Consider the following 15,068-nt stretch of genomic DNA (forward strand, 5'->3'; position numbering starts at 1 on the left):
TCCAGCAAAAAATGTCAAAAACTTGACAAAATAAAACACATACATACATGATTATCAAACAGCTCATTTACCAGTAAGAAGTAAGTCATGCTTGTGCTTGAACAGCCTCCTCCTTTTAGATGTAAACAAAGTGGGATCATTCGAAAATCACGTTACGCATTCTCTCTATTCATCACCCAGTTTGTGACCAATATTTCGATTTAAAAAAAAACACTATTGATTAAAACATTCATAACTCGGTCAAAGATTTTTTGCACATTCTGGAAATTTCTAAAAAGTTGGGATACAAAAAAATAAAAAAAGAGGTTTTTTGCAAATCAAGTTTTAGTGACAAAAAGTGAAATTGAAAATAACCAAAAAAATTTACCGTGTATCATTTTTTCAGTGTAGTCCTTATCCATACCTACAACTTTGCCGAAGACACCAAATCGATCAAAAACTCCCTTCAAAAGATACAGTTTTTTTATGTTTCATATATCATTTGCTGCCAAATTTGCATGGAAAGTTATATGGACAAACTTATTATGCAAAATAGCATCTCAGAGAATTGCTCTATTTTAACACCACACCACTAGCACAACATGTCAATGAGAGCCGGTGATGCCAGGAGACTTTCAATGGAAATACTACTTTTTATCTGCACAAATGACGTTGGCTGCACTTGGCAGCCACCAAAGTGCGCTGATAGAAAAAAGAACTCTGCCGAAAATAGAAATTGCGTTTGCTCCAGTGCCTTCTCGTCTGACTAGAATAGACGTTGGACATATTTTTGTAAAACGCTTGTAAAAGGAATAGGAATAACTTTTGGTTTATATCAAATTAAACAGAAATGTTCCCTCTAAGCCACCGCTTAGAGTAGAAAGGACCTGTGATATGACACCTCAAGAAAATCCTGTTATTTTTCATCATTTTATTTAATTCACTTTTCAAATATTTTCATATATCAATACCTTTTTTTTCTTCTTAACTTACAATGATTTGTTTTCATTTTGTTTTGAATTTCCGGTTGCAAACTTGATTCTTTGTGTGTTATCTGTTTTGGTTTTGTTGTTTTTTGAGTTTTTTTCTTGTTCCATTTTTTGTTACCTTCAAACGCTAATCAGTTGGAATAATTCTTAATGTGTGTTTGTGTGTTTATGTAACGTGATTTGTAGGTAGTTAGGTAGTACAACTGGTTCTGTTTATGCGGGAGTTGAAATAGGGTTTTTAATTCACATATTTTCTTCCATTTTGGTGATTATGTTGCTGTTTTTGTTGTTGTTGTTTAAAGTTGGGTGCATTTCTAGTGTTCTGATTTCAAAAATTCGGTTTGTTTACTGTGTGATTGAGAGCAAAGGAGAGACAAACTTTTTTTCCGGAAACAAACAGTAGCCGTAGTAGGAGAAGTAGGCGTCCCATTCCAGAATTGCTTGATGTTTTTCCTTTTCTCATCGTAGTATACTTTGGTGCCTGGCTTGATGATCTGAATCCGATGGTGTTGATGATGTTTGTTGATGTTGGTGGTGGTAAACACTGGTATAATTCGACAGGATAAATCGTTCACTATTGGTTCACTAACTCGATTTGTTTTGTTCACTTCTTGTTGTGGCGTGGAAGAGTACAAAAATACATCTGAAAGTGCTGGAGAAGGTGTGCGGTGACTCTTTTGCGCAATTCTTGTCGCATTGTTTTTAATTTTTTAACATTTGTGATCTTCCATGTATTTCGCGCTCGATAAATAGTGCTATCGTGTTTGCAACGAGTTGTTTTGTGAATTCTTTGTTTTGTTTTATTTTTGATCAGATCATGTTCATTTTGTGATTTGGTTTTACTTTGAGTATTTACAACTTTGCTCTTCTACTTAACATCTTTTTTTTTTTTAGTTTTGCTAAGTTTGTTCAGTGCACGGGAAAATAAAGTGTGAAACATTTTTTTCAGTGTATTTTTCGATTACTATTGCTTGCAGTACGTTTGAAAAGGAGGAAATCTGTACTTGTTTGACAAGTTTATCGATTTAATTTTTTGAACCAAGGGTAAGGCAAAAATTTAGACTAACTAAAATTGGTTAATTAAAATAATAATCTAACAACTAAATTAACCTGAATCACTAACCGGTATCGTTTTGCTGTAACTGTTGTAAATTCAAAGGTGCGCAATCAACGGAGAACTACTTTCAATTGACTTCGATGATTAGAAGATTTTTAGAATTGTGTACCTTTTATCCAACAAAATCAACTTAAAAAAAAGTAATACACAAAAAATAAGGTTGATTAGTTCAGTTTCCATTTGTCTATATAGATTCTATACAGTTATAATGTATAATTTATTCATTTACCTTCTAGTAAGGAACTAAATAAAGCTTCACTTCAAGAGTCGTGTGTGTTTTTTTTCCTTCTGTGTGTTGATTTTATTTCACGAGGTGATGCCAACCCTGCGCTTGACAGTTGCTCACCTCTAGCGTTCACGCCTCCTTGATCGTGCACTGTCAGCGGCAGGGCTGGATTCGGTGCTTAGCTTCCAAAATTTTCGCTATATTTACAGAGAAAACACTGAAAAAAGATACATGTTCCGTTTATTGCTATGATGATTGTTTTATTCTTCACACTACAAAACACGCGTGCTCGGCTGTGGCAGCCATCTTGAAAATCTAACCTCTCCTCTCCCTCCCCCTCGCGTTCGTCACAGTACTGTACTTCTTTTTGTTTTTGTTAAATAAATAATCTAGACGCTATCCGTTCCGCCCCCTCACCTCCCAGTCTATGTGGTTCCGTGTGTTCCGTCCGTTCACCCGAGGCCGCCCCCACCTCCACCGCTCTTCGTGACAAACTCGTGCAGGATGTCGCACGCCATCTCGATGTTGTTGCGCGAAATGCCGAGCGCCGTGATGACGTTCTCCTTGGAGTAGCCTTCCTGCATGAGCCGCGCGATGTACTCCAGGTTGATGTTCTCGTACGGCACGTTCGTGTGGTTGTTGTTGGCGGCACTGCTGCTAGCCGCACTGCTCGAGGCGGCCATTGCTGCCGCGACGGCGCTGCTGTTCAGGTGGTTGTTGTTGGTACTGCTGGTGGCGCCGCCGCCGCCGCCGCCGCCTGCTCCGTTGCACTCTTTGAGGGTGGTGAGGTTGACGTTTTCGTAGAGGAGTGGGTTGGTGGCGGATCGGGTGGTGGTGATGGAGGACAGGGCTGCCGACAGCTGGGACGTGGTGATGGATTTGGAGGGGGCTTTGGCGTTCAGGGCGGCGTTGTTGGCCGGGAGGGACTGGTGCCGCTGGTGTTGGTTCGAGGCTTGGCTGGAGGGGGTGGAGGATTGCTGCTGGTGTTGGTGTCTGGGCTGGGGTTGGGGTTGCTTGGGGGTGTGGTGATGTTGGGGAGGTGGTGGCGCCTGGTGGATGATGGGTTGAAATATGGCGGTCACTTCGTTCGAGAGGATCCCGTTGAGGGAGGTCGGTTTGAACTGGTAGACGTTGCTGGCGCTGGTCAGGACTAGATTCTGGTCGACTTTGTCGTCCACCTTGAGGATGATGGGCTGTCGGGCCTCGAGGGGTCGCGTATCGATGATACCGACGATGGTTTCGGCGGGTCCGACGATGACTTTGTCCAGGTCTGGTTCGGGAAGTGGCTTCAGGTCGGGTGGTTTGGCGGGAGTTTGGCAGGGACAGCTGGAGAGGGTGTTCGGGTCGAGGTTTTGGTGCTTGGGAACGGGAGGAGCTTTGTTTCTGGGAACGTTGTTCGCGCTACTCGAGATATTCTCCGAGCTACGGCTCAGGTTCAGACTGGTGGCCACCTGGTTGGACAGGTTGCACAGACTAGAGGCGGAGTTGATTTGGTTTTGGTTTTGACTGCGTGACGCCTGCAGCTGACCTCCCGATGCGGACGTTGACGTTTGTTGGGTGCGTGGTGTGGCCACCTTGTGGCGACTAGCGTCACTAGAGGAAGTTGAGGTTAGGATCCCGGGTGAGGACTTCCGAGGGGGTAAAGGTGGTGGCGTGCTTGTGTTTTGCCGCATCAAGTGATGGTGCTGCTGATGGTAGATGGATTCCAGCGAACTCGACGATGGACTGTCCGAGGACAGAGCTTTGTTGAGCGCCTTGTAGAGAACATAACCGCTGGGGACTCCTCCGCTAGGTGTCACCGCCGATGAGCTAGCCGGAGCGCTGAGTCGATTTTGCTGGGTTGGCGTCGAACTGCTGCTACTGCTGGCGCCACCACTTCCCGGGGTTTGTGTCTGCGATAGGAGAGACGAGGACGAGGACTTATTACACTTGACAAGGTTGTTGGCTTGGCTCCCGGAAGCACCACCAGCCGTGCACACATGATTGGCCGTGCTGCCGATAGTGGTGAGTGAGATGTTGGTGTGCGTGGCCACGTTCCCGTTCACCGTGTGCGATACCGTGGCGATTGAGGGCGGTGCAGAAGCGGCCGCAGCCGCCGCTATCGCCGCCGGACTTGTCACTAGCGATGCTGCTGCTGCTGCTGCCATCTGTTGCTGGCTAGATCCGCTGGTACCGGCCGCCGCTGATGGCGCTGACGCTGACACCGAGGACGCCGTGGAGGAACTGGAGCTGGTGGAACCGCTGATACTGCTGCAGGTGCTGCCGCTGGACTGCAACGACGAGGGGCCGCCTGAATAAGTATCGTTACTACTGGTTAGCACCGGTGCGCTCGGATTCGGTGCACGCCGGGGCAACCGCGGCGACGAGTGCGGGCTTTGCTTTGCTTCATTACGTGCCAGTGTCATACTATTGCTGAGCGCATGGAGTGACGATGTGGCGATATTAAAGTCATCCTAGGGGGTGAACATGGGAAGCACGTGTCCGGGTGGGTGAAGAAAAAGAAAAAAAAGACACATTTTGTTTTGGTTTACGCGACTGCCACCAGAGTTTGAAGCTGCGTGTTCACGCTACAGAGTTTTGGTTATGGCAATGAAGTGAGCAAGCTGAAACGACAAAAAAAACATTCACACATGCCGAAACAAACAACACTGAATAAATCTAGCCTAAAGAACACAAACGAGCACACACCAAAGGACACAGACAAACGGACAAAACGTGCACGACTAGTTGCGACATGTAGCGCTAGCGATGTTTAACTCCACAACACACCACATTTGTACGGTTCCCAGGATGAGAGGCCGACGACGCAGGGCCACATAAATCAAAAGTTGTTATTTTTTGTGAGAGCGCGGGCGAGCGCGCCCGACTGTAGGCAAATCGAATATTATATGACTGTGCTCGTTTCGTTTGTTTTTTTTTTTGTTGGGACGGGCTCACAAATTATTACATACATGTAGGCGCGCAACGGGGCGGATTAGACTGGAGGTCGTTTCTTCAGTTTTTTTTCTTCGGTGGTTTGGGTTAGGGTTTGGGCTTTCGGGTGAGGTTCTCAGACCGGATGAAGGATGACGGTGCTGCTCGGTGAGCAGGGGTGGGATTAGGGAGAATCATAAGACCGTGTAGGCTGGGCTCTGGTGGGATGATTTGCAAACTGAGGAAAAAGGCAGGGCAGTAGGTTTCAATTTGTCGGAAATTAAGGTTGGGGTAATCTGACCTTGATTTTTAAATAAATTAGGGGTAAAAACTTAAAAATGTATTCATGCAGGGTACCACAAACATGCATTGGCAATCATGAAAGCGAACGTGACATCCAGATGGCGGTGTGTTTAACTTGCGCGCAAACTTTTGTGCGATTCGAGCGCGTCGCAGTGCTGCCATCTGTTGGAAAATTTGTGACTTTCGAGGAAATAAACCAACAAATTTGGGATTTTATTCGATGTATTTGAAAAGGGCTGTAAATTGTTTGTAATTTTTTTTTTGTTTGCTGTTTCCACTATCCGTTACTAATACTAGTAGCAGGGCGAATATCTATAAAACTGCTTGCTTGTAATACAGAAATAAATATCTTACGGTTATGGATTGCTCTAATGTAAACTAAATGTGTGTATGTGATTGTTGGGGAAGGGGTATCAAGTCTTTCGTATTTCGAATTGGGAGCTATGCAATGACGATGACGGTGAGAAGAATATAGTGTACAATAATTATCCTTTTTTCTGGCTACTGAGTTTTCATATGAAAAATAATATGAATATGATGCTTATGAACAGTAGAAACGACCTATTTCTTTTTATTTTTTTATTTTTACGCTAGATTTACGACTAATCGTGATTAAAAAAATAAACATTCTCTTCAAACTTTCGACTCATACGCGCACTCTTATCGACAATCACATGGTTTAAATTTTTCGCTACATTATTAAAGTCTAACATTTTTTGTTATATTTTGCTCATCTATAATTCAGTGTGTTTTTTTTTTGTTCGCAAATTAGCCTCTTTTTATTCTGTAGCTAGAGACCTGCTATAAGTTCAAATATTTTCTTTTTTGTCACAGATAATTTGGCAACTCGTAAAAACTAAACGGGGTTTTGCAAACAATCATATCAAGCGGACATTGGATCATTGTCACAAAATGGCCTTTTCTATTGTTTCGCGTGCGTGGAATCTGTATCAAATTTCAAAGCCGACAATAAATAATTGCTTACAATCACTACCTAGCGGGGGCGCTTAATTATTTAAAAAAAATGTATGAAACAAGCACACATACACTGGCACACAGCTCGCGCACACTAACATAATACAATTTGACGCTAAACATAACTATAAATGTTTTTTTTTATACAAAATCATCAGAGAGAAACAGACAAAAAGCTACTGATAAAATGCATTCATCTATTGTGTTTTTGTTCAACCAATGAATGGAATTACGGAGGAGGATAATAATAAAAAAACAACATCAACAATTATGAAGTTAAATCGAATGGAAATATGCGTTTTTTTTTGTTTTGTTTTGTTTTGGCGGGACACAGAACACGAAACCAATGAAAGTTGGGGCAGCTAACTAAACATGACACTAAAAATGTTACAAATCGTTGCAATGGTGTGCACCAAACGGTCTACTTTTAGGCGGAGAGAGAGAGAGAGAGTAGAAAAATGCGAAATACAAAACACATTGCGTTGCGATTGCATAGATGCAGGAGTTGATAAATTTGATTGTTTTTTTGTTGTTGTGGTGGTGGCAGGCAAAGAGTATTGTGTGATGCTGGGGGGTGGTGGTGGTGTTGGTGGGATGAAGCGGATTTGTTTGAATTTTTTTTTCTGCTTGATATTTGATGTTGTTGTTGCGAGCAAGCCATGAGATGTGGGGGGGTTGCACTCGCTGTCTCTGTCTCTCACTCTCAAAGTACCTCAATGTCGTCGTCGTGGTCGTCGTTCTGCAGATGTTGGCGCCCGTTGGCCGAATTCCGGGAGTGCTGCCGCCGCGGGTCGAACGCGTCCACCACGATCTGCTCGGTGCCCTTGATTTCCGCCCTGCAGAAGGGGCAACCCTGGTGGTGAGATTGGAAGAGACAGAGTTCAAAGATTGTAATTTATTTTGAAAAGAGTGCTGGGGAAATTTGCCTCTATTTGATATTCTTCTTTTTTTTTTCTAAATGATTTGTTACACTACAACTACGTCAAAAAGTGTCTTTGGCATTCGAGAAAAAAAAAGCCTAAATTCAATCGAATTTAACAAATCGTCTCTGCGTCAAACTTAACGCAGTAGGCCTAGCCGCTTTTATGCTTGTTATGTTTTAATACATTGTAATGCAATAACGCACTACACATGTTAATAAAGTACAATAAGAATCCCGGGCAGACGGTAATAACAAAATTCATGCTATTTCAACAACAAATACTGTTAAAATAATAAATAGTGTTATGGAATATTGTTGCAAAACCCAATTTTGCGTACCCGAGCAGACGGAAATAACAAAAAACTTTAAAAAATAAGTTACAGGCCACGGTTTCAACATTTGAATGAAACAAGTTTTGTTTAAGGCATTATACACCTGTCCAGTTGTTTTGCAGTCATATGTTTCCATAATTTCTAAGTATTGACAAAACAATATTTTTGTGAGAAATTCTTTTTTTCCGTTCCAAACATTGTAATTTCATAATAGTTCAAAATATTTATAAACAAGCCCAAATAAGCAAAATATGATTATTAGAGCATCCAATTTCCCGTCCGGGATTTCCCGTAAAAAAATATTTTCCGTTTCCCGGGAATTTTGTTAATTTCCCGGGAATTCCCAATATCCAAGCAGAAGTTTACATTTTCTTAACTTTTTTTTAATTCCTTTTTTTTTATTCTGAAAAAATAATAGATAAAGAAACTTAACATAAGATTCATTTTTGATAATATTAATTTCTGAAGCATCTGGAAATAGATCTAAACTTGTTAAAATAAACTACTACAATTAAGGTTAGCTTTCAAAAATTTAATTGGTGTTATTTTATTTGAGAAAAAAATCCCTTTCTTGCCAAAGCAAATTGAGATTTTTCATGATTTTGCATATTATGATCACATGAGAAGAAAATTGAATTGGTATTAGAGCGTCCAATTTCTCGACCCGGGAAAAAAATCCCTGGAATTCCCGGAAAATAATTTTCTCGAAAATTTGTCAATTTCCCGGGAATTCCGCAAATACAAACGGAGGTATACATTTTCCTACCTTTTTGGCACCAATGCAATGTTTTGAAATCATACAAAAAAAAATTAGAGAACCTTATTTGATTTTATTTATTTCAATCTACTGTTCATATTGAACTAATCAGTTTGTCTGTTTGTCTGGAATGAATATTACCTATTAAATTTTGACAACCTTTTCGAACGATTTTTTTGTTATATCATTTGAAAATAAGATATTCACCATTTTTGTTTAACTTGACCAAATTAAATGAAAACTAAGTTGATATAATTAAATTTTCAAAAAAGGGTTGTTCGAGAAGAATTTGTTTAAAAGTATTCAAGAAACAACTGTTTGAAGTTATAAACATTAAATATGACAATAGTAGTTTATGCAACAAGTTGCTAAAAGAAGATTTTTTCAGCACGAGTTGTACATTTATCCAACGAGGTTTACCGAGTTGGATAAATACGACGAGTGCTGAAAAAATCAAGTTTTGCAACGAGTTGCTTACAACATTTTTTGCAATTCCGAAAAACGCTTCTTGAATGGAATTTGATGTCAAACATTCATGTGTTTAGTAAATTCACCGCTAAAAACAAAAAAAAATATTTAAAAATGTTACTTTTCAATAATAGTGTTGAAAAGTTCAACTTTTCAGCACACATTTCAGTGTTGAAAAGTAGAACTAGAAATACTAGAAATAACAACCAATGGTCTTAACATTTGAACTAAAAAGTGTTTAAAAATGCATTTTACACCTGTCCAGTTGTTTTGCAATCTTTTTTTTTCAAAACATTCAAGTATTGAAGAGATTTTTTTTTCGCCGAAAAAAAAAAACTTTTTTTTTGATTTTTTTTATCGATCCCAGACATGCTTAATATGATTTTAAATACAGGAAAATGTATTTCTAATGGTTTTCAGTTGGTAAGACTTCTATTTCCTTTAAAATTTTGAAGGGTTTTGAGAAAAAAAATTGGCCCCAGATTTTTCGGATCGATTTTGAAGGGGGGTGGGGGGGGGGGGCGACATAAACTTTGTAAAATATTTGCAATGGCCTAACAAAAAATTCATAACGACGGAAAACAAATCCTGTTATAAACAACATAAACTGTTGTTGGCCTAGTATTTTCAAATATCAAAAAATGTTACTCCCAAGTAATTTCCATCTGCTCGGGTAAAACATCAACTTCCAAACTTTAAACTTTTATTAAAGTATATATACAACGACCACATTTCATGGCCAAAATAATGTTCTCGATAAAATTGGTCAAAATTTTCCCATAGTTCTGGCCATATTTAACAATACAAAAATTCATAGCAAATTAGGATATGGAAAATTTTCATATAAATTGATTTGAAAAATCACGTTTCAATGTTTTTTACACGGCGTGTTTTCTAGGCAACCTTAAGGAGAAAAAATAGTCATCACTGCTTTCAAAAGTGTCTTAAAGGAAATTTTCTCAGCTTTCCAATGCTTCTAAGAGCGAAATGTTTCATCGGGAAATTTGTGAGATATCTCTATTTTAATTTTTTTTCTTTTAAAATCCTTGATCATTTATTGGAAACTTTTAAATAACAGTCCAGGAAACTTGTCAAATGATGTGTTTCATGTGTATTTTACTGACCAAAATGTGCAAAATAAGACAAGAAACAACTTTGTAAAAGGTTGCAAACCGCTATACATTTTGAAAATTAAGTTTTAATCGAATTTATGAAAATGTGGAATTTATTCAAATAATAATAAAATAATAAAACCGTATTAAAATATTATTTTTACGAGAACAAATAGATTATTACATAACTTTTGTGAACAAATAACACCGGTCTGCTCTGATTCAGCTTGGAATCATCTGATACAACCGAAAATTCTACAGGTTTGAGATTGATAAGGTATTACAAGATTTTTATGAATAAATATCATATTTCCTTAATCAAACACTAACTAGTTGCATGGATACAAAACATGTTTTAAACTCGAAATTATACTGCAAATTACTGTTGCTAGCTTTAGGAAAAATACTTTTTATTAGTATGAAATGATTGTTTCTGTTTTTTTTTATTAAATGATTAAGGAATTAGTAATATTTTAGAAGTTTATAAGACTCTCATCTTCAATCTCATCTTAAAAAAATTATATGTCTTGATTTTTGTTCAAATAGTTTGGAAAGAAAGTTTCTGTTAGATATTTTTTGTTAAAATACTATTTATTTTTGTTAAAAAAAAATGTTTGCGACGGTGTTTTCAGAATTCTGAATTGGAAGACTCGAGTTTTATTGCTACTTTAAAGTGCATTTTCTACAGAAAACATTTTATAAAATTTCATCTTTATTTTATACTCATGAAAATAACTTTTGAAGCTTGCTACAGTAATATGTAGTACATTTTCGATATCAAATCATATTTGTATTTAAATTCCTGGTTAATGTTTGCTTAAGAAAATATCAAATTTATTCATTAAAATTCAATAATACCATTAACAATCACAAACCTGCCAAAGTTTCGGTTGAACAAGCTAAATCAGAGTAGACACGTGATATTTGTGCACAAAAAATATTTAATTATCAAATAATTCTTGTAAAAAATACATTTTTACACTGTTTTATGATTTTAATTTCTGAATAAATCCCATATATTCAAAAACTTAGACAAAACATAATTTTCAAAATGTTTAGCGGTTTGCAACCTTCTACAAAGTTGTTTCTTGTCTTACTCATCAAAAAGTGCAAACAACTTGATGAGTAAATGACGCATGAAACATATCATTTGATAAGTTTTCTGAACTGTATGTATAAAGTTTCCAATAAATAATAAAGGAATTTAAAACCAAAAAACTTAAAATAGAGATATCTCAGAAATTTCCCGATGAAACATTTCGCTTTTAGAAGCATTGGAAAGCTGAGAAAATTTCCTATAAGACACATTTGAAAGTGGCGATGACTATTTTTTCCTCATAAGGTTGTTCTAGAAAACACGCCGTGTAATAAGATCTGTTCAATTTTGAGCCTGAGTTTTGGAAATGTAATTATTTTATGGCCATGATTTTTTAAGAACGAAATCAACTATTTTTACAGGACTTGTTATTGAATTTATATTTAATTCTTAAAAGATCAAAGCAATCAATTAAAAATTTACTTTAGTTATCGTTGGACGATAAATGATTAGCCGATATTTGAAAAAAGAAACAAAGACCTTCAGATACAATAAATATCAATTCCAACAAACCTGTCCCTCGGAGTCGACCTGCCACGCCGTGAGGCACGGCGTACACAGCAGGTGGCCGCACGGTTCGATCCGGATGTCCTTGTCGTTCTCGGCGCAGATCTTGCACAGCTGGAACGTGCTCCCTGTGGAAATAAAAAAAAAAAAAGACACAATACATTTTTATTAGCAATTTCCAATCTATTACCAGCTGAGGGAAACAGTCATTACACCTACCCATCTCACAGTACAGCTCGTACTGCTCCTGCGTCACCGTGATGTGGTCCTCGAGGGGACTCTGCACGGCAAACGACAGATCCGGGTTGTGGGGCTTCCCGTCCGGAAACAGGTAGAATCCTTCCCTGTTGGTTGAGAGTTTTTGGTGGTGAGCTTAGTTTAGATTAGATACTCTTCAGAAACTTACCTATGACCATCTAGTAAAGCTTGACATAATGACTTGTTTTGGGGGATTGTTTGGAGGATTTCGCCCTCCGCCGTTACGTAACCTATCGCCCACTGGCCTAACCGTGTGCAGGATAATCTGAGTGGATAGGGAAAATTGTTAAGGGTCAAAAATCACCTAGTAGGTTCAATAGAACTCACCTGAAAACATAACTACCAGCCTTATTGATATACTTTTGTAAGCGTGCCTTGACTTCGTCGTACGTTAGGAAGGCGACGTAGCCCGGGTGCGTCACAGCTAGGATTTGCCAATTTCTCAGCAACGTATTCCACGGTTGAAACAGCCTGGATGGAAAGAGGAGAAGAAAGATATTTAGATTATAGTTTAAATCAGTTTTCTTAAGGTAAACACAAATTTATTATTTTTTGTTCCTCGGCCCTGGTCGAGATCACGGGGTTCCAAAAACTTAAAATTTAATTTACTGTAGTATTTTATACTAGTTCAATTGTTTTGCAATAAAAGTTTTCAAAAAATGTAAAATTTGACGAAAACAAAAATTTTAGCGAAAAAAAACTTTAGCGATAGTAGACATCGAAAATTTTCAAAAACTCAAAAGATTTTTACATCAACCCAAACATGCAAAAATGATTCTAAACGCAGGTGAATTCATTTTAAATTGATTTTAACTAATTGCACTTAAATTTTCATTAAAATATTGAAGTTTTTTGAAAAAATATTTTTTGCCCCCTGATTTTTCGGGCCAACATTGAAGGGGGGGGGGGGACAAAAACTTTAAATAAAATTTGTACCAGCCTAAAGTAAAAAAATGAATTTAAAAAGAAGTTTTTAATGTTCTACTAACTGATAACTTTTCAAAATCAATCAAAAAGTATAGTCCAAAGTCAATTATGTAAAGTTCCGATTATTTAATGATCGATTACCGAAGTTGTTTTAAAAACTACAGATATCCAAATCATTTTTTGAAAATATTATTCGCAATCTTTTACTTCAAGTAAATCTCTAGATCAGTGGTTGAAAATGAGTTCAGGTGTCTGTCATATTTCTCAATGAACAATATCTCAATACCATGCCGCCGGAAATGGAAAATACGTAATTTTGTGATAACGGAGAATATCAAAAAATACTGTTATTTTCGAAATATTTGATAGATTCTCCATCATTTGAATCCCACATTGAAAAAAAAAAAAACATCAAATTGAAGAATTTTTCCAAAAAGGTAGTTTTTGAAAACGATAAGAAGAGTTTTAAGAAGTCGAACTTTTGTCGAACTCATGTTTAGAAAAAATCACAAAAATATTTTGACAATCAAGAAAAGGTAGTTTTTTTTTAAATAAAAATAAACTTCCTGAATATTTTAGTGGTCAAACTTTTTTTCAAAGCGCTGATCATGTTTAAAAGAATGAAAAAACTTACACAAATATTACGACAAACAAGAAAAGGTTGTTTTAAAAAAATAAAAATAACCCTTTAAAATATTTTGGAAGTCAAACTTCTTTTTCAAAGAACTGCTCATGATTTAAAGAATGGAAAAACTCACAAACAAAAAATTGACGGCCAAGAATATGAATAAATTTAAGACAAAAAAAAAAGTCGAACTTTTTTTTGGAAGAACCGCTCATGTTTGAAAGAATGGAAATCTTCTCAAATTCGACCTTTTGTCCTCTTTCGACTTTTGTCCATTCGACTTGATGTCTTTCGACCTTTTAGCATTCGACCTTTTGTCCATTCGCCCTTATGTCTTTCGACCATCTGCCGCGCATCCCAAAAAATCAGAGCATCAGAACCTAAAAAATAAAAATTATTGCAAAAAAAAACTGCTGGCAAAAATTAACAATTCTCAAGAAAACATTGTATTTTCTAGGCTTTTTATAAATTTTGAATTCTGGAGCTACAGATCAAAGAAAGATGTGCAACTATGCAGTTTTTTTTAAAGATAAATGAAATAAAATAAGAAGAAAATTTATAAGAAATTCTCTCTGGTGAAAAAATACTTAATTTTCCCAAAATTCAAAACTTGGGTAGATTTACCACGAAAACGATGCACTTTATTAACTTTATTATGTTTAGTACTTTTGATTTCAAATCCGATTTTGCATCTAAAAATTATATGATTTTTTCCTGAATCATGATCTAAACAAAAGTTGATTCTGCAAAATATTTATTTGCCCTCGCTTGCCCAAGAGTTGTTGTCATTGTCCTCTTAAACACATAAAAAATGACTACTAAAAATAATGTTTATGCGAAATGGGTAGTAACTATTCTTCCCAAATTGCCCTTACTTACAACTTTGCCGAGTACACCAATTTCAACAGAAGTTTCCTGCTCAAGATGGACACCATTTTTGTATCGACACTACTACCTTTGGACAGATGTTAAATATGTATGGAAACTTGTATGGACAAACCAATGATGAAAAAAGGCTTCTTTGGTCTTAGGTCTTTACAAAGTTTAAGGCAAATTGTAAAATAAAAACAAAATCGATAGCCCAAATTTTGGAAAATTAAAAACATAAAATTTGGATTTGTTTTTGTAAATAAAATGTTCTGTTTTCGTTAAATCGTGATAATTTCTGATGGATACAAGCAAATTGTAATTGTCTGCTTCACAGTTTTGTAGAACATTGTTACACTCTAATGAATAATCCTGCATAAAATAAAATAAAAACACGAAATTTTAAAATGAAATATTTTCTTCTAAATGAAAAAAAAACACCCTTCTCGGTTATTGCAGATTCGAAATCACGGCGTGTTTTCTAGAACAACCTTATGAGGAAAAAATAGTCATCGCCACTTTCAAATGTGTCTTATAGGAAATTTTCTCAGATTTCCAATGCTTCTAATAGCGAAATGTTCCATCGGGAAATTTCTGAGATATCTCTATTTTAAGTTTTTTGGTTTTAAATTCCTATATTATTTATTGGAAACTTTATACTTACAGTTCAAAAAACTTATCAAATGATATGTTTC

The 15,068-nt window shown here is 36.9% G+C and overlaps 1 protein-coding gene across 1 annotated transcript in view; it reads right to left on the reverse strand.

Moving 5' to 3' along the window:
• Positions 1–1,036: 1,036 nt before the first annotated feature.
• The window catches only part of LOC6044966 (serine-rich adhesin for platelets), a 153,878-nt gene continuing 139,846 nt past the window's right edge, over positions 1,037–15,068 (reverse strand). Inside the window, exons 3-8 of the mRNA XM_038258718.1 lie at positions 12,282–12,425; positions 12,103–12,219; positions 11,916–12,040; positions 11,703–11,824; positions 7,215–7,355; positions 1,037–4,764 (exon numbers count right to left, since the gene is read on the reverse strand). Coding sequence (XP_038114646.1) covers positions 2,764–4,764; positions 7,215–7,355; positions 11,703–11,824; positions 11,916–12,040; positions 12,103–12,219; positions 12,282–12,425 — 2,650 coding nt within the window. The 3' untranslated portion in view covers positions 1,037–2,763. The remainder of the gene's footprint in view (positions 4,765–7,214; positions 7,356–11,702; positions 11,825–11,915; positions 12,041–12,102; positions 12,220–12,281; positions 12,426–15,068) is intronic.

Source organism: Culex quinquefasciatus, chromosome 3 (genome assembly GCF_015732765.1).
Source record: "Culex quinquefasciatus strain JHB chromosome 3, VPISU_Cqui_1.0_pri_paternal, whole genome shotgun sequence".
NCBI classification, from domain to species: domain Eukaryota; kingdom Metazoa; phylum Arthropoda; class Insecta; order Diptera; family Culicidae; genus Culex; species Culex quinquefasciatus.